Source organism: Somniosus microcephalus, chromosome 14 (genome assembly GCF_052327205.1).
Source record: "Somniosus microcephalus isolate GS21.2 chromosome 14, FLI_Smic_1.0, whole genome shotgun sequence".
Lineage (NCBI taxonomy): Eukaryota > Metazoa > Chordata > Chondrichthyes > Squaliformes > Somniosidae > Somniosus > Somniosus microcephalus.
The window spans coordinates 4,031,594-4,057,244 of record NC_141000.1 but is presented as its reverse complement, the minus strand read 5'-3'; the positions used below and the strand labels follow the sequence as shown (position 1 = coordinate 4,057,244).

General features: G+C 44.3%; 2 protein-coding genes across 2 annotated transcripts in view; both read left to right on the top strand.

Moving 5' to 3' along the window:
• The window catches only part of sms (spermine synthase), a 71,684-nt gene extending 51,518 nt beyond the window's left edge, over nt 1–20,166 (top strand). The window contains exons 9-11 of the mRNA XM_086006146.1: nt 692–771; nt 5,857–5,972; nt 18,156–20,166. Of these exons, the coding sequence (XP_085862272.1) occupies nt 692–771; nt 5,857–5,972; nt 18,156–18,186 (227 nt within the window). The 3' untranslated portion in view covers nt 18,187–20,166. The remainder of the gene's footprint in view (nt 1–691; nt 772–5,856; nt 5,973–18,155) is intronic.
• An 85-nt stretch (nt 20,167–20,251) lies between these two features.
• The window catches only part of phex (phosphate regulating endopeptidase homolog, X-linked), a 225,177-nt gene continuing 219,777 nt past the window's right edge, over nt 20,252–25,651 (top strand). Inside the window, exon 1 of the mRNA XM_086006138.1 lies at nt 20,252–23,534. Coding sequence (XP_085862264.1) covers nt 23,408–23,534 — 127 coding nt within the window. The 5' untranslated portion in view covers nt 20,252–23,407. The remainder of the gene's footprint in view (nt 23,535–25,651) is intronic.

Below are 25,651 nucleotides of genomic sequence, written 5' to 3'. Positions count from 1 at the left end.
AACCGGTGATGGCACGGCCGCCAATGGTGTAGCGATAAAAATCAGGCCAAAATTGGCGGAACGCAGCGGTCTCGGAGGGTTGTAGGGATGGAGGATGTTACAGATAGGGTGGGGCGAGGCCATGGGAGGATTTGAACACAAGGATGAGAATTTTAAAATCGAGGCATTGTTGGACTGTGGGCCAATGTAGGTTATAGCGCACAGGGGTGACGGGTGAACGGGATTTGGTGCGAGTTAGAATGCAGGCAGCAGAGTTTTGGATCACCAAGTTTACAAAGGGTAGAAGATGGGAGACTGGCCAGGAGAGTGTTGGAACAGTCGAGTCTGGAGCTAACAATGGTGTGAATGAGGACTTCAGCAGCAGATGGGCTAAGACTGGGTGGAGATGGGCGATGTTACCGAGGTCGATGTGGACAGTCTCGGCGATAGCGAGAATATGGGTTTGGAAACTCAGCTCAGGGTCAAAAAGGATGTCAAGATTGCGAACAGTCTGGTTCAGCCTCGGGCAGTGGCCAGGGAGGGGGCTGCAGTCGGTGGCTGGGAAACGGTGTTTGTATGGTCTGTAGTGGATGATAATTTTGGCCTTTATTTTGTCTTTGCCTTTTGATTGTGTTTTAATGAATCTCAAATCTATTGGAAATGAAAAATAATCTTACAACAGTGTAAAACATCTATTTCTTTCCACCCCCAGAATCAACGTGGGATTTTTTGCGACTTATTCTCGATCTTGCTGTGAAGGTTTTGAAACCCACCGGGAAGTATTTTACACAGGTAGGGCAGTCTTACTTTTCCTAGTCTATTCTGATTATAGCAACAGTAGCTGTTTAAAAGTGAGCAATTGACCATTGAGCTGGTAGAAGGAAGTTATTGGACATGTGAAGTTGTTTTCTGCTAATGGTCTGAACAAGATATAAACCAGTGCATCAATGTAGTACTTTGATCAGCCACAGTAGTGGGAAACAGCTTCACACTGACTTCCCACACAAAGGGCTTCGAATCTCAAATGGCTGCCATCAGAGGAGGTAGAGGCTAGAGCTAGGAATAGTGGGAACTAAATCCAAGGGCAAGTTACCTGCATATCTGAGCAATTACCTTGAGTTGAAGTGATCATTTCCTTGGTCAATGGAATTATGTGTTGGAAGCATCTTTTTAAAAAAAAAAAGTAAAACTAGTGAACAATGCTTTCATGTTTTTAATATGCTTCTTTCCTTTCTACTACTTTGAGGAGCTTTTAGTAGGGTGCTATTCCATCAACCTCAGTAGCAAGAATCTGGATGGCAGCCAGGAGGGTTTTTCAGTTAGAATATAGGTTATTCTTTTTCCAAGTCATATTGTGGGAGATCTCCTGAACGGTGGATTGCATATCTTGCGTAGCTCAGACGTGATGGGCTGTGAATCTTGGGTTTCTCTGAACTGTGATGGGCTGTGAATCTTGGGTTTCTCTGAACTGTGATGGGCTGTGAATCTTGGGTTTCTCTGAACTGTGATGGGCTGAGAATCTTGGGTTTCTATGGGCTGTGAATCCTGGGTATCTCTGAGCTGTGATGGGCTGAGAATCTTGGGTTTCTATGGGCTGTGAATCCTGGGTATCTCTGAGCTGTGATGGGCTGTGAATCTTGGGTTTCTCTGAACTGTGATGGGCTGTGAATCTTGGGTTTCTCTGAACTGTGATGGGCTGTGAACCTTGGGTTTCTCTGAGCTGTGATGGGCTGTGAATCTTGGGTTTCTCTGAGCTGTGATGGGCTGTGAACCTTGGGTTTCTCTGATGTTGAGGTGGGCTGTGTATTTTGGGTTGCTCAGATGTTGTAGTGGGCTGTGAGCCTTGGGTAACTCTGCGATGTGTCTCTGTTCAGGAATTGTCCCCTTGGATTGGAAAATTGCCAATGTCACTCCATTATTTAAGATGGGTGGGAGAGAGAAAACAGGAAATTATAGACCTGTTAGATTAACATTTGTTGTAGGAAAGTTACTAGAATCTGTTGTTGGGGACAGAGTGACTCAGCACTTGGACAAATATGAGCTGATCAGAGAAGCCAGCATGGATTTGTTGTAAAGGCCCAGTCATGTCTAAATAACCTAGTTGAATTTTTTGAGGAGGTCACTAACGTGGTAGATAAGGGAGTGTCTGTGGATGTTGTTTATATGGACTTCCAGAAGAAACTCTAAGGGACTGAGCAAAAATGAGAGCGCATAGAATTGGAGGCAACCTATTGACATGGGTAGGGAACTGGTTTGGAATTAGGAGACAGTAGGGATATTGGGTATGTACTCCAATTGGCAGGCTGTGACTAGTGGTGTCCCCCAGGGATCTGTACTGGAACCCCAGCTTTTCACTATATTTATAAATGACTTGGATGAAGGAATAGCCAAGTTAGGTGGCACAGTAAATAGTGTAGATGGGAGCGTAAAGTTGCAAAGGGACATTGATAGATTAAGTGAGTGGGCAAAACTGGCAAATGGAGTTCAGTGTGGAGCAGTATGAGGTCATCCACTGTGGACCTAAGAAAGGTCGATCAGAGAATTTTCGAAACGGCGCGAAGCTGGGAACTGTGGAGCAGCGGAGAGATTGAGGGGTCCAAGTACAGAAATCAGTCAAAGCTAGTGCACAGGTACAGAAAATAATCAAAAGGCTAATGGAATGTTAACCTTAGCCTCAAATGGGCTGGAATACAAAGGGGTGGAAGTTATCTTACAGTTGTACAGAGCTCAGGTTGGACCGCACCTGAAGTATGGAACCAAGGCGGGTAGATCGAGTTAAGATACAGATCAGCCATGATCTAATTGATTGGTGGAGCAGGCTCGAGCAGCTGAATGGCCTACTCCTGAGTTCCTATGTTACTATTGGCTGCGGAGCCTCTCAAATCCCTTTTGTCGAGCTGTCATTCTGCTAGCACTCTGCAGCTGCAGCAGGTGCTCACGCCTAGACCCACCTAGACTTGCAAAACATGTTTCAGGAGATAACCATCAGCTCCTAAGTTTCTGCTCGAGGACCTTCTGTTGGCCTTGAGGCTCTTTCCTCAGCATACAGAATTTTGTACGTGTTTCCTCAAGTGTCCTCTTGTACCGTGGGTCATTCAAAAGATACAAGACAGGGTAGGGTGTAAGCTATCCTCGTGTTCCCATTGGTCCTGCAAGCCAATGGTACCATAGCAATCGGCAGAGGCAGGAGCCCACTGCTCCTCGGGATAGTTCAGTAATGCACGTGAGCCCAGAGACATCCTAGTGATGGCCTGCTTGGATCAGGCTCTCCTGCCCCTGGTGATAGACATGTGATACGTTCCTACAGGACATCCACTAACGGAGTTTATAACTCAGATTGGGACAAGTTTGTACACAGGTTTGTTTTGACTGAGTGCTCATTAGAGGCCATTTGGATGTAATGCAGTTAGTGTGCACCAGGTGGCGACCAGTCCATATATAGTAATGGTGAGTGAGACATCTTGGGATTTACAATCAAGCATTTAGAACGCAGTGTGTGCATGTCATTTATGTAGTTGTGCTTGCTTTGGTATCTTAATAGGTTCATTGATACATGGTTCACTTCTATATATTGGTGTTTGACTTTTTATTCACTTTCCCTTTTGCAAAATACTTGAAAATAAAGGCCCCATCTGTCCTTGGGTGGATGTGAAAAAATCCCATGGCTCTATTTTGAGGAAGAGCAGGGGAGTTCTCCCCGGTGTCCTGGACAATATTCATTCCTCAACCAACATCACTAAAACAGATTATCTGCTCATTATCTCATTGCTGTTTGCGGGAGCTTGCTGTTTCCTACATTATAACAGCGACCGCACTTCAAAGATACTTCATTGGCTGCGAAGTGCTTTGGGGCGTACTGAGAGACGCGCTGAGGTGCTGCATCACTAAGGCGAACATAAGTACAAACCTACACACTCCATTATGATGCTGGGCATAGTCTGTGTCAGTGGCTGTGACCTATGCACCATGTGAATGAATGAGAAAACGATGCACATTTATAACACCCTGCAAGAAGGCAGATGCGATAAATCTCAGTGACTGTATTAACTTGGTTGTGTAGCCATCGGTCCACTCTCATCCCATTTTTAGATTTGATCAGGGAAAAAAGTCAGTGTTGCCTCTCCAAATTTCTCTCTGCTCCTTTAGGTTATGAACAATCTCCAATGTATAAACATCAGTGTTGGGAAATAATTCTACAAAATATATAATGCTGAGTTTCCGTACACGTGTGAAAGTGTGTGTTTGAGGAAATGAGTATTGGAAATTGTGTCGTGACTTTGCGACGGGGACCGCCGTGACTTTGTTTTCTTGCTACTGAGTCTGCCTCGTTTATACTGCCGAACTCTCTCTCGGCAAGAGCGGATAACTGTCTTGAGTACAAATCCCCACCAGGGCAAGTTATAAATCGGAATTCAGTACAGCTGGTAAATTGTGGGCTGGCACCAGGCAAAAACACATGAAGCTGTTGTAAAAACCCACCTGGTTCACTAATGTCCTTCAGGGATGGGAACCTGCCACCCCCCCCCACCGAGCCTGACCTGTGTGTCACTCCAGTACCACGCTACGTGGTTGGCTGGCTCGTAATGCCTGATGAGGCCTGACAAGCAACTCCGTTATACAACTGTTGTTTAAAAAGGCATAACGCTGCCCTCTCAACGCAATTAGAGCTGGCAATATGGCCATGCCAGCAGTGCCTGCATCCCGAGAAATGAAATCAAGTGCTGGGTGATCTAGGATCGGCCCTGATTATGTTACCGAATCGCAGTGTGCTGGGGCCCTGGAATCATCCCCGATTATATTCCATAATCGCAGTGTGGTGGAGCCTTAGGATCGGACTGGTATACAGTCGGGAGGGAGTTGCTCTGGGAGTCCTCAACAGTGTTCCCGTTAAACTGTGTGGCTGTCTAGAGATCCCGCTCAGCCGGCTCTTAAATGGGAAAAACCTTGCATATGTGGCAACGGCGTCAGCCACGAGGGTCAGGGTGCGCGCGCAGCAGGAGCAGGTGAGACGCGGCGTCTCTGTTCGGCGGGGGGGGGTGGGGGAGCTCGGCCGCCGGCCGTCTCTCAGAGCCGCAATCGGCCTCGGCCGGGGGGGGGGGGGGGGGGGCTCGGCCGCCGGCCGTCTCGCAGAGCCGCAATCGGGCTCGGCCGGGGGGGGGGGGGGGGGGCTCGGAGAGCGGGGCTCTCGGCCTGGGCCCCCCTTCTCCCCCCCCCCCCCCCCCCCTTCTCTCCCCCCGGCCCCTTTCCCCCCCCCCCCCCGCCCGCTCTCTCTCTCTCTCCCAACAACAACATGCCCTCGAAAAAGCCTCGGCACTGCCGGGCACTTCAGCTAGTGAATAAATAAATAAATAAAACTTGCAGAACTGCATTGTGATATTACAATGGCAGCAATCTTGTAATATAAAGGGTTATATTACAATGGCACTGGTCTTTGGAAACAGTCCTGTAATATAAAAGGGTCATAAACTTGCCCACCATAGCTTGTACTTGGGCACGTTTGCCACTCATTGGCACATTATATTTCCTTTACACGCATTCGCAGATGTGGAGCGTCTGAAAGGGGCAGTTGCATATTCACAGACAGCATGCTCCTCTTGAGATTTCAAACAGGAGCTCACTTTAATGGTTCGTAGGACTGGGTGGGGAGCTGGCAGCACGGAGCTCGGTGTTCTTACGGTTGGGTATTTTCAAACTACCCGTCTTGTGGGTTCTGATGTGTTGCTGCCAGTCTCCAGTGGATAAACCTTCCTACAGGTCAGTAATCGGCAGTCAAAAATCAGATGCTTGAAATCTTATGAAATCTCAAAATAATCAAAAAGTTTCTTCCCTAAAAAAAAAATTGCCTAATAACTTCTCCATTCTGCGTTTCTCCTGTAGGGTAATTGTGCAAACTTGACAGAAGCGCTAGCGATGTATGAAGAGCAGCTGAACAAGCTCTACTGTCCTGTGGAATATTCAAAGAAAGTTGTGTGTGTTCCCTCTTACGCGGAATTGTATCCTTTACCAAATGGCGTGATACATTTACCTTTGGAAATAATGTAAATCTTTGATCTTTTTTGCGATAATTGCGCTCCCTAAATGGGCATTGGTGTAGGTAATTCCACCATCTGTTGCCCCCAGCCGGGAGTGGAGTTCATAGAGTGTGTCTTGGGAAAGGTGTAAACTTGCTGAGGGATGATTTGAATCTGATATAAGCCTGAGGACAGTAAAGAATTGGGAGCTGAGTGCCCAGGTGGGTTAAATGAGATGGGGAGGGAGGAGTCTGAGGTGGTTATCTTCTATGTTTCTATCTTGGAAAACAGTGACAGGATCGAACAAAGTCAACATGGATTTACAAAAGGTAAATCGTGCTTGACTAATCTACTGGAATTTTTTGAGGATGTAACTGGCAAAATAGATAAGGGAGAACCAGTGGATGTGGTGTATTTGGACTTTCAGAAGGCATTTGATAAGGTCCCGCATAAGAGATTAGCGTGTAAAGTTAAGGCACATGGGATTGGGGGCAAGGTATTGACTTGGCTAGAGAACTGGTTGGCAGACAGAAAGCAAAGAGTTGGAATAAACGGGTCTATTTCCGAGTGGCAAGCAGTGACTAGTGGGGTACCGCAGGGATCGGTCCTTGGGCCCCAGCTATTCACAATATATATTAATGATCTAGACAAGGGAACTAGATGTAATATCTCCAAATTTGCAGATGACACAAAGCTGGGTGGGCGTGTGCGCTGTGAGGAGGATACCGAGAAACTTCAGGATGATTTGGACAGGTTGGGTGATTGGGCAGATGTATGGCAGATGCAATATAATGTGGATAAATGCGAGGTTATCCACTTTGGTGTCAAAAACAGGAAGGCAGATTATTATCTGAATGGCAATAGATTGGGAGAAGGGGAAGTGCAACGAAACCTGGGTGTCCTTAAGCCCCAGTCGCTGAAGGTAAGCATGCAGGTGCAGCAGGCGGTTAAGAAGGCAAATGGCATGTTGGCCTTCGTAGCGAGAGGGTTTGAGTACAGGAACAAGGATGTCTTGCTGCAGTTGTACAGGGCCTTGGTGAGGCCACACCTTGAGTATTGTGTGCAGTTTTGGTCGCCTTATCTAAGGAAGGATGTTCTTGCCATGGAAGGAGTTCAGCGAAGATTCACCAGGCTGATACCTGGGATGGCAGGAATGACGTATGAGGAGAGATTGGGTCGATTGGACTTGTACTCGCTGGAGTTTAGAAGAATGAGAGGGGATCTCATTAAAACTTATAAAATTCTGACAGGACTGGACAGACTGGATGCAGGAAGGATGTTCCCAATGGTCGGGGAGTCCAGAACCAGGGGTCACAGTCTAAGGATAAGGGGTAAGCCATTTAGGACAGAAATTAGGAGGAATTTCTTCACCCAGAGAGTGGTGAACCTGTGGAATTCTCTACCACAGAAGGCAGTAGAGACCAATTCATTACATATATTCAAGAAGGAGTTAGATATATTTCTTAAGGCTAAAGGGATCAAGGGATATGGGGAGAAAGCAGGGACAGGGTACTGAATTTGGATGATCAGCCATGATCGCATTGAATGGCGGAGCAGGCTCGAGGGGCCGAATGGCCTACTCCTGCTCCTATCTTCTATGTGAGTAATGAGCTGACCCGGTTCAGCAGCTCCCCGAATTTAAAATTCTCATCTTTGTATTCAAATCCTTCCATGGCCTCGCCCCTCCCTATCTCTCTACTCATACAGCCCGACATCCATCCGAGAACTCTGCATTCCTCCAATTCTGGCCTCTTGTGCATCCCCTGATTTCCATCGCCCCACCATTTGCGGCTGTGCCTTCAGTTGTGTAGGCCCGAAGCTCTGGAATTTCCTCCATAAACCTCCATCTCTTTGCCTCTCCTCATTTAAGATGCTCTTTAAAATCTACCTCTTTATCCAAGCATTTGGTCACCCGTCCTAATATTTCCTTGTGTGGCTTGGTGTCATATTTTATCTGATAACGCTCCTGTGAAGTGCCTTGAAATATTTTGTTACGATAAAGGCACTATATAAATGCAAGTTGTTGAGACACATTGCCTTGAAAATTAAAGGTAAGGGTGGTGGAATTACCCTTTCAAGGCAGTAAAACGATCTTTGTTATGTATAGAATCATATGATGAAGAATTACACTACTTCTGGACAGCCTGTAAACTTTATCTGAGGGGACAGGCCCAAGACTGTTCCAATCAAAAAGACTAGTAAGCACAGGGGAACATCATAGAATGGCTACAGCATGGAAGGAGGCCATTTGGCCTGTTGAGCCCGTGCCGGCTTTCTGCAAGAGCCCCTCAGCTAGTCCCACTCCCCCGCTCTTTCCCCATAGACCTGCAAATATTTTTCTTTCAGGTACTTATCCAACTCCCTTTTGAAAGCCGTGATTGAGTCTGCCTCCACCACCCTTTCAGGCAGTGCATTCCAGAGTAAAAAAAGTTTTTTCTTATGTCGCCTTTGGTTCTTTTGCCAATCACCTTACATCTGTGTCCTCTGGCTCGCGACCCTTCCACCAATGGGAAAAGTTTCCCACTGTCTACTTTGTTCAGACCCCTCGTGATTTTGAACACCGCTATCAAATCTTTTCTGCTCTAAGGATAACAACCCCAGCTTCCCCAGCCTATTCACGTAACTGAAGTCCCTCATCCCTGGAATCGTTCTCGTAAATCTTTTCTGCACCCTCTCTAAGGCCTTCACATCCTTCCTAAAGTGTGGTGCCCAGAATTGGACACAATGCTCCAGTTGAGGCCAAACCAGTGTTTTATAAAGGTTCATCATCATTTCCACGCTTTTGTACTCTATACCTCTATTCATGAAGCCCAGGATCCCGTAAGCTTTTTTAACTGCTTTCTCAACCTGCCCTGCCACCTTCAACGATTTGTGCACATAGGTCTTTCTGTTCATGCACCCCCTTTAGGATTGTACCATTTGGTTTATATTTTCTCCTCATTCTTTCGACCAAAATGTTTCACTTTGCACTTTTCTACGTTATTTCATCTGCCACGTGTCCACCCATCCCACAACCTTGTCTATGTCCTCTTGAAGTCTATCACTGTCCTCCTCACTGTTCACTGTACTTCCAAGTTTTGTCATCTGCAAATTTTGAAATTGTGCCCTGTACACCCACGTCCAAGTCATTAATATATATCAAGAAAAGCAGTGATCCTAGTACCGACCCCTGGGGAACACCACTGTATACCTTCCTCCAGCCCGAAAAACAACCATTCACCACTACTCTGTTTCCTGTCACTTAGCCAATTTTGTATCCATGCTGCCACTGTCCCTTTTATTCCATGGGCTTCAACTTTGCTGGCAAGCCTATTTTGTGGCATTTTGTTGAACACCTTCTGGAAATCCATGTACACCACGTCAACCACATTTACCTCATCAACCCTCTCTGTTACCTCATCAAAAAACTCGGTCAAGTTGGGTAAACATGATTTGCCTTTAACCAAATTGCTCTGGCTTCCCTTAATTAATCCCTGATAATTGTTTCCAAAAGTTTCCCCACTGCCGAGGTTAAACTGACTGGCCTGTAGTTGCTGGGTTTATCTTTACACCTTTTTTTGAACAAGGGTGTAACATTTGCAATTCTCCAGCCCTTTGGCACCACCCCCGTTTCTAAGGAGGATTGGAAGATTATGACCAGTACCTCCATGATTTCTTCCTTCACTTCCCTGTGCATCCCATCCGGTCCTGGTGACTTATCTACTTTAAGTACAGCCAGCCGTTCTATTACCTTGTCTCTTATCAATTCTTATCCCACCCATAGAAACATAGAAGATAGGAGTAGGCCATTCGGCCCTTCGAGCCTGCTCCGCCATTCAACGAGATCATGGCTGATCATCCAAACCCTAGCACCCGGTCCCTACACCGACAGCCATCCCACCCAAGCCGTAACCCCACGTATTTAATCCCCCCTAACACTAAGGGCCAATTTTTATCATGGCCAATCAACCTAACCCGCACATCTTTGGACTGTGGGAGGAAACCGGAGCACCCGGAGGAAACCCACGCAAACACAGGGAGAATGTGCAAACTCCACACAGACAGTCACCCGAGGCCGGATTCGAACCCGGGTCCCTGGCGCTGTGAGGCAACAGTGCTAACCACTATGCCACTGTGCTGCCCAGTATCTCCTCTGCCGCCTCCTTTACTACGTCTATGGCAGCAGCATCTTCCTTGGTGAAGACAGATGCAAAATACTCATTTAGTACCTCAGCCATACTCTGCCTCCATGTGTAGGTCTCCTTTTTGGCCCAGTTTATCCTCCAATAACAAGTGCGAGGAGCTCTACTACCCGTTTACTATTTATATGCCTAGGCAATAGCAGTCACAACATAAGGTTTAAGATAAAGATTGAGAAGGACATAAGTAAGACAAAGACCAAAGTAATAAATTAAGGGGTTGAGAATGGAACGAGGGAAAATAAAGTGGAAAAATTTACTGACAAACAAAAATAGAACAGCGGTGGGAAACATTTAAAACAGTGATCAATAGAGTCCAAAAGAAATAATATCCCACTAAAAATCAAGAACAAGCTAGCCAGTAATGACGCAGCATGGATGAATAAAGAGATAAGGGCAATATTGACACTAAATAAAAGGCATACACTAAGTACATAGACAACGAAGGAGAGGATGACAAAAAGAAATATAAAAAGGTTAGGAAAGAAGTCCAAAAAAAAATTAGGAAATCGAAGAGAAATTACATAATTATTTATCAAGGTGTCCCAAGGCGCTTAACGAGTGTCAGCAATAAAATTTTTGACAGCGAGGCACAGAAGGAGATATCAAGACAGGTGTCCAAAAGCTTGGTCAAAGAGGTCGGTTTTAAGCAGCATCTTAAAGGAGGAGAGAGGGGTTTAGGGAGGGAATTCCAGAGCTTAAGGCCAAGGCAGCTGAAAACATGGTCGCCAATGGTGGAGCGATTAAAATCGGGGATGTGCAAGATGTCAGAATTGGAGCGCAGAGATCTCGAAGGCTTGTCGGGCTGGAGGAGGTTACAGAGATAGGGAGGGGCGAGGCCACAGAGGGATTTCAAAACGAGGATAAGGATTTTAAAATTGAGGCATGTATTTTCAGATGGTGTCGCCAAGGGGCAGCATGTAGATAAGAAATAGAAGGGGGCCAAAGATAGATCCTTGGGGGGGGGGGGGGGGGGGGGGAACACCAGAGGAAACGGTGCGGGAGTGGGAAGAGAATCATTGCAAGTGATTCTGTAGCTACGTTTCGATAGATAAGAATGGACAGGCCAGTGCAGTCTCGCCCAGCTGGACGTTGCAGGAGAATGGTGTGGTCAACTGTGTTGAAAGCTGCAGATAGGTTGAGCAGGATGATGAGGGGTAGTTTACCGCGGTCACAGTCACATAGGATCTCGTGTGACTTTGATCATGGCTGTTTCAGTACGGTGGCCGAGGCGGCAACCTGATTGGAGGAATTCAAACGTGGAATTGCGGGAAAGATGGCACGGATTTGAGAGGCAACAATTTGTTTAAGGACTTTGGAGAGGAAAGGGAAATTAAAAATGGGGTGGTAGTTTGCAAGGACAGAGAGGTCAAGGGTGGGTTTTTTGAATAGTGGTGATGACAGATTTTGATGGGGAGGATAATAGCTTAGGAGAGGGAAGCATTAACATCAGCTAACATGGGGGCGAGGAAGGGAAGTCGGGTGGTCAACAGTTTGGGAATAGGTTTGAGGGAGCAGGAGGGGTGGGTCTCAAGCTTGGAGAGAGCAAGGCAGGAGATTTGCTAGAATCTAGAGAAAGAGGAGTGTTCAGGGCTAGGGCAGCAGGGAACATTAGGGGAAGGGAGGGAAGCTGCAGAGGCAGCTGAATGGATGGTCTCTATCTTTGTGACAAAGTCCATGAGCTCCTCGCACTTGTTTTTGGAGGATAAACTTACATAAACGATTTGATCTCCGAGTCGGAAGTACAATTTCAAAATTTGTGGACGACGCCAAATTGAGGGGGGGTATAGTTAATAGAGAGGAGGACTGCGAGGAAAATACAGAAAGACATGAATAAACTGGCAAAATGGGTGTGTAACTGGCAAATGAGCTTCAATATAGCCAAGTGTGAGGTGGTACATTGGTAGGAAGAGTAAGTGTCTAAATGGAGTAGAAGAGTGGAAGGGATTTGGGGGTACAGATACACAAATCACAAAGTAGCAATGTAGGTTAATAAGGCCATAAAAAATGCAAATAAAACACTGGGGTTCATTTCTAGAGGGATAGAATTGAAAAGCAGAGAAGTTATGTTAAACTTGTATAGAACCTTGGTTAGACCTCACTTGGAGTGCTGTGAACAGTTCTGGTCTCCATATTATAAAAGGACATAGAGGCACTGGAGAGGGTGCAAAAAAGATTGGCTAGGATGATACCAGAACTGAGAGGTTATACCTATCAGGAAATATTGGACAGGCTGGGGCTCTTTTCTCTAGAAGCGAGAAGACCGAGGGGTGACCTGAGAGAGATCTTTAAAATTATTAAAGGGGTTAATAGGGTAGACATAGAGATGTTGTTTCTACTTGTGGGGGAGACCAGAACCAGGGGCCATAAATAGAAGATGGTCACTAATATATCCAATGAGGAATTCAGGAGAAACTTCTTTACCCAGAGAGTGGTTAGAATGTGGAACTTGCTACCACAAGGAGTGGTTGAGGCGACTGGCATGTATGCATTTAAGGGGAAGCTAGAGAAACACATGAAGAAAGGAATAGAAGGATATGTTGATGGAGTTAGATGAAGAAGGGTAGGAGGAGGCTCGTGTGGAGCAGAAACATTTGCTCTTCAGAACCTGTTGGGCTGAATGGCATGTTTTTGTGCTGTAAATACTATGTAAAAAAGGAGCGCTCTGCTATTCTGCTGCTACCAGGCCTAGTAGTAGCCTGAGAGGGCTAAATGCCTGAAACCCTCAGTGGGTTGGAGTTGGTGCACTAAAGACAATTTAAGAAAAAATTGTTTTTAAAAGAAGTGTATTCAGCCTGATAGAAACAGAGCTGAGTAGCTTGAGCTCAGAACGAATATACATACATAGAAATACATGAGAACTACAACATGGAAACAGGCCATTTGGCCCAACCAGCCCGTGTTGCGTTTACCCTCCACATGAGCAAACCGTTCCAATGACATTTACCCACCCTGTTCCCATATCCCTTCAATCCCTTATCCTTCATCCACCTATCCAATGTAATCTTGAATGTGGCTGTTTTATAGATTCCAATGCATTGGTGTTCATGAATATGCTTCAGGTAAAGTTATTCTGATTAGGTCCTAAAAAGCATATACAAAGGGGCACATTTTATTAAATGGTGGAATTATATTGAATGCTGTGATTCTAAGTTAATTTGCCCTGCTACATGTGAAGTACATGATATCCTGATGTCTGCGCCGGGTCTGGAGCCCAGTTTCATTTGCATGTATGTTCCCATGATGTATTCATGAACCATTGGCATTGAGCTCGGTAGGAAGACATGCTTTGGTGTCTTGCTTCATCGATGTTGCATCTACACAGACCCTCCCGAGATCCGAATGGGGACAGTAATGTAATTTATAGTAAATTGAGAGAACCGCTAATCTGAAGCTTGCCTTTGATATTAACATTAGCTTTGGCTCATAGTGTGAATGAACTTTAGGGCCTTAGTTGTAGATCAACCTTATTTGATTTGGCATGAAGATGGAGTAGTTCTTCGTCAGGCTTTCTCCCTAAGGTGATCAGGTTGCATCTAAATCATTAAATTCTCCCCTCATTTTAACCATTACTGCATCAATCATAGAAATACATGGAAGCTACAACAGGAAACAGACCAATCAGTCCCTGTCTGCATTAACCCTCCACGTGAGCAAATAATTCTAATGACATTTACCTGTTCCCATATCCCTTCAATCCCTTTTCCTTCATCCATCTATCCAGTCTAATCTTGAATGTTGACCATTTCTGCCTTAACCACTGATCCTGGAAGTGAATTCCACAGCCTCACAACTCTCTGTGAAGAAGCTTATTCTGCTCTCTGTTCGAAATCTCTTACATTTAATCTTGTATCTGGCTCCTCGTTCTAGACCCCTCAACAACTGGAAACAGTCTGCTTCTATCTACCCCGTCTCATCCTTTCGTTATTTTAAACGCTTATATCATTTCACCCTGTAATCTGCGTTGTTCTAACTAAAATAAACCTAGCTTTTGTTAAGTCTTTGTATTTGTATTTCATACCAGGTGCCTCCTAGTGAATGTGCATTATACCCTATCTAAAGGTGATAGGGTTAGTAGAGTCCCACGGAGTGGCTGCTTGCAGATGCCTTTACTCTGTCACCAAGCTGGAACTCAAAGCAGTTGTTGGTGTCCTATGGTACAGTGACTTCACAGCAGGTAACTGGCTGGTGAAATTTGTTTTTCATTGCTGCCATGTGAATGGTAAGAATTGTAAAGGTTCATTTAAAAGCCATTTCACATACTCCACTGGTTATCCTTTCATTCTATTTAAAGTCTCTAAGGCAGTCATGGACAGGTACAGAAAATAATCAAAAAGGCTACTGGAATGCTGGTCTTTGTATCTGGAGGGCTAGAATACAAGGGGGTAGAAGTCATTTTGCAGCTATACAAGTCTCTGGTTAGATCACACCTGAAGTGCAATGTAGATTTACCAGAATGATACCTGGAGTCCAAGGGCTAAATTACGAGGAGAGATTACACACACACTGGGGTTGTATTCCCTGGAATTTAGAAGAGTAAGGGGTGAATTGAGCAAAGTTTTCAAGATATTAAGGGGAACTGATGGGGTAGATAGAGAGAAACTATTTCCGCTGGTTGGGAACTCTGGGACTAGGGGACATAGCCTAAAAATTTCTCATCTTTCAGGAGTGAAGTTAGGAAACACTTCTACACGCAAAGGGTGGTAGAAGTTTGGAACTCTCTTCCGCAAATGGCAGTTGATGCGAGGTCAATTGTTACATAAAAACATAAATAGGAGCAGGAGTCGGCCATTTGGCCCTTCGAGCCTGCTCCACCATTCAACAAGATCATGGCTGATCTTCTACCTCAACTCCACCTTCCCGTACTATCCCCATATCCCATAATCCTCCACAGCCCTCTGGGGTAGAGAATTCCAAAGATTCAAAACCCTTTGAGTGATGAAATTGCTCCTCATCTCAGTCCTAAATGACCGACCCCTTATTCTGAGACTGTGACCCCGTGTTCTGGATTCCCCAGCCAGGGGAAATATTTTCTCAGCATTAACCCTGTCAACTCCCTTAAGAATTTTATGTTTCAATTAGATCACCTCTCATTCTTCAAAACTCATGGGAATATAGACCTAGTCTACTCAGTCTCGCCTCATAGGGCAATCCACTCATCCCAGAAACCAGTCTAGTGAACCTTTGTTGCACTGCCTCTAAGGCAAGTATGTCATTGCTTAGGTAAGGAGACCAGAACTGTACACAGTACTCCAGGTGTGGCCTCACCAATGCCCTGTATAATTGTAGTAAGAATCTATATAATTGTTCATCTTAAACCTGAGATTGATAGATTTCTGTTAAACAAAGGTATTAAGGGATATGGGGCAAAGGTAGGTATATGGCGTTAGGTCACAGATCAGCCATGATCTCATTGAATGGCGGAACAGGCTCGAGGGGCTAAATGGCCTCCTCCTGTTCCTATGCCCTGCAGAAAGCTCCAGAATATTTACCAAACATTCTTACCGATTTAAATTTGGCTACTGCACAAGACCGTGTTTTTGACAGAACTGTCCTGGTAGCGAGGGTTGGAGCTGCTCTGCTAGGGCTGCTTTACTCGTTTCTTTTGGGATTTTTTCGGGAGAATTGGGTAAAGGTCAGCTTTGGCCAAAAAAGAATTGTGATGGTGATTTCCCGGGGCTTTATGCATGGCGGGAGTGGGAGGTCCTGTGTGTTGCTGCCTAGGATGTTGCAATGCAAATTTTAATGGTCACATAATTTCCCGATACCATCAAGGATGGCCAAATTCCTTCAGCTTGAGTGATATGGCCAGATAATGGTGAATTGCTGTCTGTTTTGTGCAGTGCACCTGTACCCACCAGTAACTCCTTTCTCTTTCAGTCTGTGCTAGATTCTCACCCAGACTCTAATGAGGTGACAAATTGGCATCTTTTACAATTTCTATACCCTGACTGGCTGTCCCAACTCAACAGGTTTCATTGACCCCCCCCATAACAGTTTCGCAGTTACCTACAAACCAAAGGGTAACTTTACTGTTTCACATTCCTAGCAGTGGGTGTAGGGGTCACAGCTAGGGCTATAACTGTAACCCGGATCTTCCTACCAATGCTTCCTTGGTGTGTGACTTCTATGGGAGTGTGTAAATTTGCTCTTAAATTCCTTCATGGGTTTTTTAGCAACTGAAATACTCGTAGCAACCCTCCCTCCCCCAGTCCTGAACCCGTCTAGTTTCTCTTCTATCTCCCCATATGCCTTCTCCAAGCTCATCTTGTCCATGAGACCAACCTTCTGCTCCCTAGACCTCATTCCAACTAAACTGCTGAGTCTCCCAAGTTGTTGAGCATGTTGTCACCTCCCAAATCCATGCCCATCTTTCCTCCAACTCCATGTTTGAATTTCTCCAATTTGGTTTCCACCACTGCCACAATACTGAAACAGCCCTAATCAAAGTCATAAATGATATCCTCTGTGACTGTGATGCACTATCACTCCTTGACTTCACTGCAGCCTTTGACACCATCCTCCTCCATTGTCCAGCTGCGAGGGACTGCCCTCACTTGGCTCCACTCTTACCTATCCACTGGTAGCCAGAACATCTCCAGCAATAGCTCCTCTTCCAACCCCTTTAGCATTACTTTTGGAGATCTATCGTTGGTCCCTTCATGTACGCACTGCCCCTTGGTGACATCATCCGAATACATGGAGTCAGCTTCCACATGTACGCTGCTGTTACCACCACCTCCCTCAACCCCTCCACTGCCTCTGTAACATCATCCGTCTCCACCCCAGCCTCAGCCTATCTGCTGCTGAAACCCTTATCCATGGCTTTGTCACCTCCAGATTCGACTATTCCAATGCCCACCAGGCCGGCCTCTCATTCTCCACCCTTTCAGCTTATCCAAATATCTGCTGCCCATGTATTAACCTGCACCAAGCCCCGCTCGCCCATCACCCCTGTGCTCACTGACCTATGTTCTCTCTTCTTCCTTCAGCAACAACTTGCATTTATATAGCACCTTTAACATAATAAAATGCCCCACGGGAACATTATCAAATAGAATTTGACACCGATCCACATAAGGAGATATTCGAGCATATGACCAAAAGTTTGGGCAAAGAGGTAGGTTTTAAGAAGCATCTTAAAGGAGGAAAGTGAGGCGGAGAGAATTCCAGAGTCTACGGCCTCAGCAACTGAAGGCACAGCCACCAATGGTGGAGCGATTAAAATCGGAGATGTTCAAGAAGACAGAATTGGAGGAGCACAGATATTTCGGAGGGTTGTATGGCTGGAGGAGATTACAGAGATAGGGAGGGGCGAGGGCCATGGAGGGATTTGAAAACAAGGATGAGAATTTTAAAATCGACTCATTACTCAACGCCTCCAATTTAAAATTGTCATCCTCGTGTTTAACTTCCTCTATGGCCTCGACCTCATTCTATTTCTGTAACCTCAGAACGCTGTTCATCCAACTCTTTCCTCTTTTGCATCCCCCCCATCCTTTGCTCCACCATTGCCAGCCGTGTCTTCAGCTATCTGGGCCCCAAACTCTGGCATTCTCTTCCTCTCCATCGCCTCCTTTAAGACCTTTAATATCCACCTATTTGACCAAGCTTTTGGTCATCTGTCCTAATATCTCCTCCTTTGGCTCAGTGTCCATGTTTACACTTCTGTGAAGTGTCTTGGGGTGTTTTTCTACCTTCAAGTTCTATAAATGCAAGTCATTGTTGCAGCTAACTGATTCCATACGACCAAACAGCACCCCACATACTACCACCATTCTGCTTTAAACACATCCACTTTATACTTTTTTACTCCTTTGTTATTTGGCAGAATATCGCTAAGCTTCATTTTGTTTTAATAGTGCTTTTCATAGTGTAATTTTTAATCTTAAATGATAAATATTTTTGTGTTTTTTTTAACGATTTTTTGATTGATGTGCCGTGTATAAACCCCAAATTGTTTGATTTCCTTAAGCAGCTCCTTCAGATGGGTGTTCTACACCGTGTGGAAAAAGTAGAACGTGTCCTTTCAAAACAAAAGTTGCGAGTTGTAGTTTTATGAAAATCAATAAAATTCTTAATAAGGATGCCAGGGCTATGTGCTGCATGATGCTTTTTAGCTTGCACCCTGGTGCATGTTCTTTCTCAAACTGAAGAAATGCTGTGTACTTAAATCAAGACCATGGGGTCTTGCAGGAAAGATGCAACTTGTATATTTTGCTGGGATGTGTTTTTTTTATATTTCTATTCATTTACATTTTAAATGGGAGTGCAAGGAAAAATGCTGACTGCACTGGACTTCTGAATGTCGCTGTAAATGTGAATCTGGATCATTTACTCTGTGAATGGGTGATAGGCTAATTCACAATTTGTGTTTAGTGGTGATGTTTTATTCCAGTTAAGTTTTTATCCTTGATTGTCTTTGCATATTTCAAACTGCGATATAGTACTCATATGTCAACCGTAGAACAGTTAGGAAATTAATTTTTTTTATTTATTTGCTGTGTTTTCAGAATAAACACAAATATTGAAATGTGTTATTTTGGTATAAAGTTATTATTGTTGCCTTTTGAAAGGGCTAATGGCAGGAGAAGAAAATGGTGAGTGCTTCACGTAGGGAAAGAAAGGGAGAATCATTGTTCTAACCTTGTTATCTCTCAATGTGTGAACGTTTGTTTGCTGTTACTTGCCATGGGAAGTTGCTAATATTAGGGTGATCTGTTTATTGATTCATTAATCACAGCAAAACTGTTTTCCTTTCTAGTTGAGTGAACATGTTTTCATTTAGTAGTACTGAGAACCGAGCAGCCTCTGTCAGTATTTATTTTGGTTAAGATATGAATGAGCAGTAGGTTATAATGGCATCATCCTAACCGTAAATTTATATTAAAAAATACAGCACTGGTGTTTCTGCAGGCATGGGAACAATAACAACTTTTGGCAATGGGTTTAAGCTCCAAGAGAATAATAAGCATGAGGCTTTGATCTTTTGAATTGAATATGGAAAAACTTCACAGATTAATTGTCCCTTGTAACTAGAAAGGCAATTTATTATGTCCCAGCAGTCACATTCCCATTCACTCAATCTCCCGTGTGTTTCAGTCAAATCCCAGTCATCCAAAGTCGGGACAAACTAACGAGCTAATTTGCTCCACCAATGGTGCAGAGCCTCAGTAGCAGCGAGTGTGGATCAGAGCTTCGCTTGAAGTGTCATAGCCGTATCTCTAACCTGCTTCTAGTGATGCCTCGTGCCTGCAATGGGACCTCACTGAGCTACCCCGAAAAGTAAACTTTGGCCACCATCTTTTCCATTTGATAAATGCTTGTAATGAAGATCGAAGCAGCTAATAAACATATGGCATTGTTAATGGTCAGGAATTTTTCCATTAAATTAACTTTTATTTTGTTTTCTTCCTCGTTGTTTTAAATTGCAATCTAAACATTGAGGCAAAATTGATCACACCTCTTTCCTAACAGGAAAATCGGGAAGGGCAATATCAGGATTGAGGGAGGGTTTTCTCTCTCTACTGCACATTGTATGGGGTTCTCTATTGTTTTAGCAATGCTATTTTGCAAGTCCCTTCCTATAAGGGATGTACTTGTATTTGCATCCTATGTCTTTAACTTGTGCAACGCAACCTTTATTATGTGTCAGCTAGTGTCCTCGTTTCTGCAAACCCTCTTAAACATTTGGCCTTCTCTTGTAGCGTAAGTATGAGAAAATTACATCAAATGAGAACAGTCAGCACGGACAGTAATTCTAATGTTTGTGAAATGCTTTCTGCATGTCAGAAGACAATTGGCAACTTCGCACAGAACAGTTGAGATATTTAATCTTGAGCCTTTGCACTAAACGCTGCTCCCACTGTGTAGAACTGTGGACAGGTGCAGTAGCACAAGAGTTTATAAAGGATTTATCAATGGCAATTTAGTTCTGTAATAAAAAAAAAGATGCAGTAGTGCAGTAAATCTTACAATAAAGGTCTTGACAAATTGAATTTTTAATGTGTTTGTTTTTTTAAAAACTTGTTGAAATGTTGTTGCGTGTATATCGACATTAATGAGGAATTTCAAGGCTGCTCTGATGCAGCATTGTACCCCTCCCATAAGCTATGTTTAAACAAAAAACATACTGCAGCCCTATCTTGTTTGCTCCTTCCCTGTGCAAACTTCGTGTGTTACCTTTCTCCAAGTTTCAGGTAGAAGCTTAGAGCGTGGTATTCATGTAATCATGGAATATCTCCGCACAAGAACAAGCAACTTGGTCCATCAAGTCTGTACTCGTGATTTTCTCCATGAGCTCCCTTAGTCTAACTTTCCTCCTGGCTCCTCATATTTTACTAATATTCTTCCAAGCAGCTGATTCCCTTTTCATCGAATTGATGGACTCTGCCTTCCTCGTTCATTTGCCCTTCACGAGGGGATACAATAGGTTGCTACTAGCTGGGGTAATTTTGACTTTGTGTAATATGGGCACATTGAAGTCAATGGAAATTAATATCGGAAGAAATGTAAGATGGCTGCTGATTTGTTATCGCCTGTTTTACACTATCTCACACAATCAAAATTACCCTGCTGACTTTTCAGAGAATATAGATCATGGTCTGGTATATCCAAGGCATTAATATGCTTCTGTGGCTTGTTCCTGTTATAGGAGTTTAATATGCTAATGATGAATGAAGAGTCATTGGTATAACATCTGAGTCATTGGTATAACATCTATCAAGTAGTGCCCCTGAGAGTTGTCTGGACACATGTATTAATTACCAGCAATCTCCAGCCATTAAAAGTAGCTGGGACAAACTGTGTGGTTCACAGCCTGAGGCAGTGTGTTTGATTGTCAGCTGTTCGTGGAGTGAAGGTGTGGACTGGGTCTGAAAAACAGCAGAACCAAGAATTCTTTGCACTTCATTTGACAAACTGCTCTGGTCAGGAGTGTCCTATTGTGGCTTTATATTTGGCTGCCTTCACTCAGGTTAGTATCAAAGAATGATACAGCACTGAAGAAGGCCAGTTGGCCCATCGTGCCTGTGCCAGCTCTTTGAAAGAGCTCTCCAATTAGTCCCACTCCCCCTGCTCTTTCCCCAGAGCCCTGCAAATTTTTCCTTTTCAAGTATTTATCAAATTCCCTTTTGAAAGTTATTATTCAATCTGCTTCCACCACCCTTTCAGGGAATGCATTCCAGAAATTCATAACTCGCTGCGTAAATTTTTTCCCTCTGGTTCTTTTGCCAATTACCTTAAATCTGTGCTTCTGGTTACCGACGCTCCTGGTGGAAACCGTATCTCCTTAATTACTCTATCAAAACCTATCAAATTTCCCCTTAACCTTCTCTGCTCAAACAACCCCAGTTTCTCTAGTCTCTTCACGTAACTGTAATTCCTCATCCCTGGTACCCTTCTAGTAAATCTCTGCACCCTCTCCTGAGGCCTCAACATCCTTCCTACAGTGTGGTGCCCAGAATTGACCACACTACTCCAGTTAGGACCTAACCAGTGTTTTATAAACACACAATTTTCTTAGAGGGCTTGACAGGGTAGATGCTGAGAGGCTGTTTTCCCCTGGCTGGATAGTCTAGATCTAGGGGTCATAGTCTCAGGGTAAGGGGTTGGCCATTTAGGACTGAGATGAAGTGAAAGTTCTTCACTCAGCGGGTGGTGAATCTTTGGAATTTTTTACCCCAGAGGGCTGTGGATGCTCAGTCGATGAGTATGTTCAAGACTGAGATCGCTAGATTTTTGGGCACTAAGGTAATCGAGGGATAGGATGGGAAAGTGGAGTTGATGTAGAAGTTCAGCCATGATGCTATTGAATAGCGGAGCAGGCTCGCTGGGCCGTATAGCCTACTCCTGCTCCTATTGTTATGTTTAGCATAACCTTGCTTTTGTACTTTATGCCTCTATTTATAAAGCCGAGGATCTCGTATGGCTTTTTAACAGCCTTCTCAACTTGTCCTGCCACCTTCAAAGACTTGTGTACATTCACCCCCAGGTCTCTGTTCCTGCACCACCTTTAAAATTGTACCCTTTAGTTTATATTGCCTTCCCTTATTCTTCCTACCAAAATGAATCACTTCACACTTCTAACTTCATTGAGTTCTTTGATGAGGTAACAGAAAAAGTTGATGAGGGTAATGCAGTTGACATAGTGGACATGCATTTCCAAAAGGTGTTCGACAAAGTGCCACAATAGACTTGCCAGCAAAGTTGAAGCCCATGGAATAAAAGGGACAGTGGCAGCATGGATACGGAATTGGCTAAGTGGCAGGAAACAGAGAGTAGTGGTGAACGGTTGTTTTTCGGACTGGAGGAAGGTATACAGTGGTGTTCCCCAGGGGTCAGTTCTAGGACCACTGCTTTTCTTGATGTATATTAATGACTTGGACGTGGGTGTACAGGGCACAATTTCAAAACTTGGAAGTATAGTGAACAAGTGAGGAAAAAATAAAGACTTTCATTTATATAGCGCCTTTCACAATCACCAGACATCTCAAAGCACTTTACAGCCAATGGAGTAGTTTTGAAGTGGAGTCACTGTTGTAATGTGGGAAACGCAGCAGCCAATTTTGCGCACAGCAAGCTCCCACAAACAGCAATGTGATAATGACCGGATAAAAATTTTTTTATGTTGGTTGAGGGATAAATATTAGCCAGCACACCAGGGATAACTCCTCTGCTTTTCCTTTGAAATAGTGCCATGGGATCTTGTCGGCCCATTTCACCAGTCTATGTCCTCCTGAAGTCTGTTACTATCCTCACTGTTAACTACATTTCCGAGTTTCGTGTCATCTGCAAAAATGATGCCCTGTAAACCCAAGTCCAGGTTATTTAATATACATCAAGAGGAGCAGTGATCCTAATACCCACCCCTGAAGGACATCACTTGTATACTTCCCTCCAGACTGAAAAACAACCGTTCACCACTACTCTGCTTTCTGTCCCTTAGCCAATTTTGTATCCCCGCAGCCATTGTCTCTTTAATCCTATGGGCTTCAATTTTCTAAAGTCTATTATGTGGGTTACCAGTCAGTCAGATTGCATGGGATATGAAGCTAATCAGTGGGTCTGGTTGCAAGTAAGCAATTGTACTTCAGGAATCCATGTTGCAGAAGACACATCTTTTTTTATATTTGAGGAAAATAGTTACTCTAAGTATCCTGTTTGTACTGAATACTGTTCATTAACCTGTGTAATGTTCAATAAATCTGTCTGTCGGTTCATAGCCTGTGCCTCAGTCTGATGAGTTTAGCCACCTGCCTACTGAAGACCAGGACATCACGTGATACATCGCAATCAACCAGAGCACAGCGGCAAAGATTCTCTGCCCAACCCCAAGCCTCGTTCCATTTACCCAGATATTGGGCAGGTAAAGCACATTCTGGTTCATAGGGTGTGCTAGGCTTACGGGAGTGTCCACTGAACCTGAGGGGAATACGAAGCATAAAAATCCCAAAATTGAATACACCTCACTATAAATGAAATGTTTGATTAGTCTGCAGTTGAAATCCAAACTAGCACAAGCACTCCAGCCCAGAGTAGTTTGGCACAAGGTGGCATTGCAGTCAGTCATAGAATTGTACTACTTCAAGAGCAGTCAAGTTTATTGTATTTATTTTTTCCCCCATTGCCACCTACTTGACTTTTTAAAATCTGTTTCCTACAATTATATGGCATTTGCATGATTCTGAAAACTTTCCTGATTTCCATGAATGTTAGCTGATGTGTCAATTTCATGCCAAGAAAGTAAGAATTTTACTGGAACAACTCACTTCATTTTTATCATCGTTTTGTACATTTACTGCCATTTGTTTGTGTTAGATTTGAGTCAATCTGACTGGATTTTTAAAAAATCATCTTCATTCTACAACTCTCACTACCAAATGTAGTTTGTGAATCTGATTCTTTGTGTTCTGAGCCCTATTTGTTCTAGAGTTTTATTGGTGAACTAGAAAGTCGATCCCATTCCTCCAGATTTCCTGCATCCAGCTATCTCCCTTATCCACTTTTGCACAATATGAGCTCTTCCTCGATGGTATCCTGCCAGAGAGAGCCAGATGTGAAGTTCATTACCTCATTTCAATCTCCACCCAGGATTGCAGAGGTCGTTCGGGAAAAGCCCATAGGCCCCTTTTGCAATGAGTTCATCGAGCATTAACCAGTAACAGATGTTTACCATTTGGATAGCTCCTGCCAACCTCAAGCCTTGGATCACATCCCTTTGAATATTCCAAGACCAGAACTTCAGGGGTGATTACTTGTTGATTTTGACGTTGGCCAACAAGGAGGAAGGACCCACAACATGTTTGTGACTGATACCGGGCATTAGGTGGAAGAATGGAAGGGTTGAGAGCATTTTCTGAGGGGGAGGAAATATGCAGGAGGATAGAGGCAAGTTGACGATATCAGGCAGCATAGGTGAAGGAGGGCATGTTTGGTGAGGAGCTGGATTGGGAGAGGATCGAGGGAGCAGGTAGTTACTGTACAATAATGGGTTTTTAATCTCTGGAGCACTGTGTGCATTGAAACCTTACAAGCCCATCAGCCCATGAAGGTGGTAGTTTTCTGAAACTATATACTACGAAGCTGAAACAAATACTAGTGTCACAAAAATAAAGATGCTCAAATGTCAGGAGTAACTTTTAATTGTAGAATTAAACCCTATACAAGTAAAACCAGCCTTTAAAATATAATTTGAATTAAAAGTGAAATGCTTTGGCCCTGAATTTCTTAAGAGGCTGGGCTACACTCATGGTGTAGAAGGGCTGGGAGTGCAGCAGAAAGGGCAGAGAATTGCCCAGAAGAGCTGCTGTCATGTAGAATTTCTGCTTGGGCGCATGACTTCACATGGAGGTGGTGCTAGTGAGACAGCTTCTGGTGCCAGAAAAAAAGTCCAGGACCATGGGCCCATGGGAGTCTCCAGGCCTGGCATGGCAGAGAAGATCCCAGAATTGAATGATTTTTTTTACATCAGCTCTTTTACAAAGGGGACCGATTAACTCCATGGCAAAAAATGTTGGTGCGGGGCTCATTGGCAATATCCCCACATGACATCTTCCAGTCACACCTTCCACAAACGGGTGTCCAAGTTCTGCCCACATTGACACAGGTGCCTGCCAGAAGTATTTAAATTGACTAATCCCACCCAGATCCAGATACTCCGGTGGTGTCCCAGGTGGAGATCAGCGTGCTGTGGGATTCCGACTCCCCTGTACATACGGAAGTGGAGCAGGCCTGAGGATTATCAGCCAGGTTAATTGTATTCATCCCACCTTTTGTTCCTCCTTCCCATTCTCTGTAATGGTCAGGCTGGCTCAGTGGTAGCACACTTCCTCTAAGACAGAGGTTCTAGTCCCACTCCAGAGTCTTATGCACATAACCTCGGCTGACACTTCAGTGCAGTACTGGAGGTGTGCTGCACTGTCGGAGGTGCTGTCTTTCAGATGAGATGTTGAACCAAGACCCCGACTGCCTTCTCAGATGGAC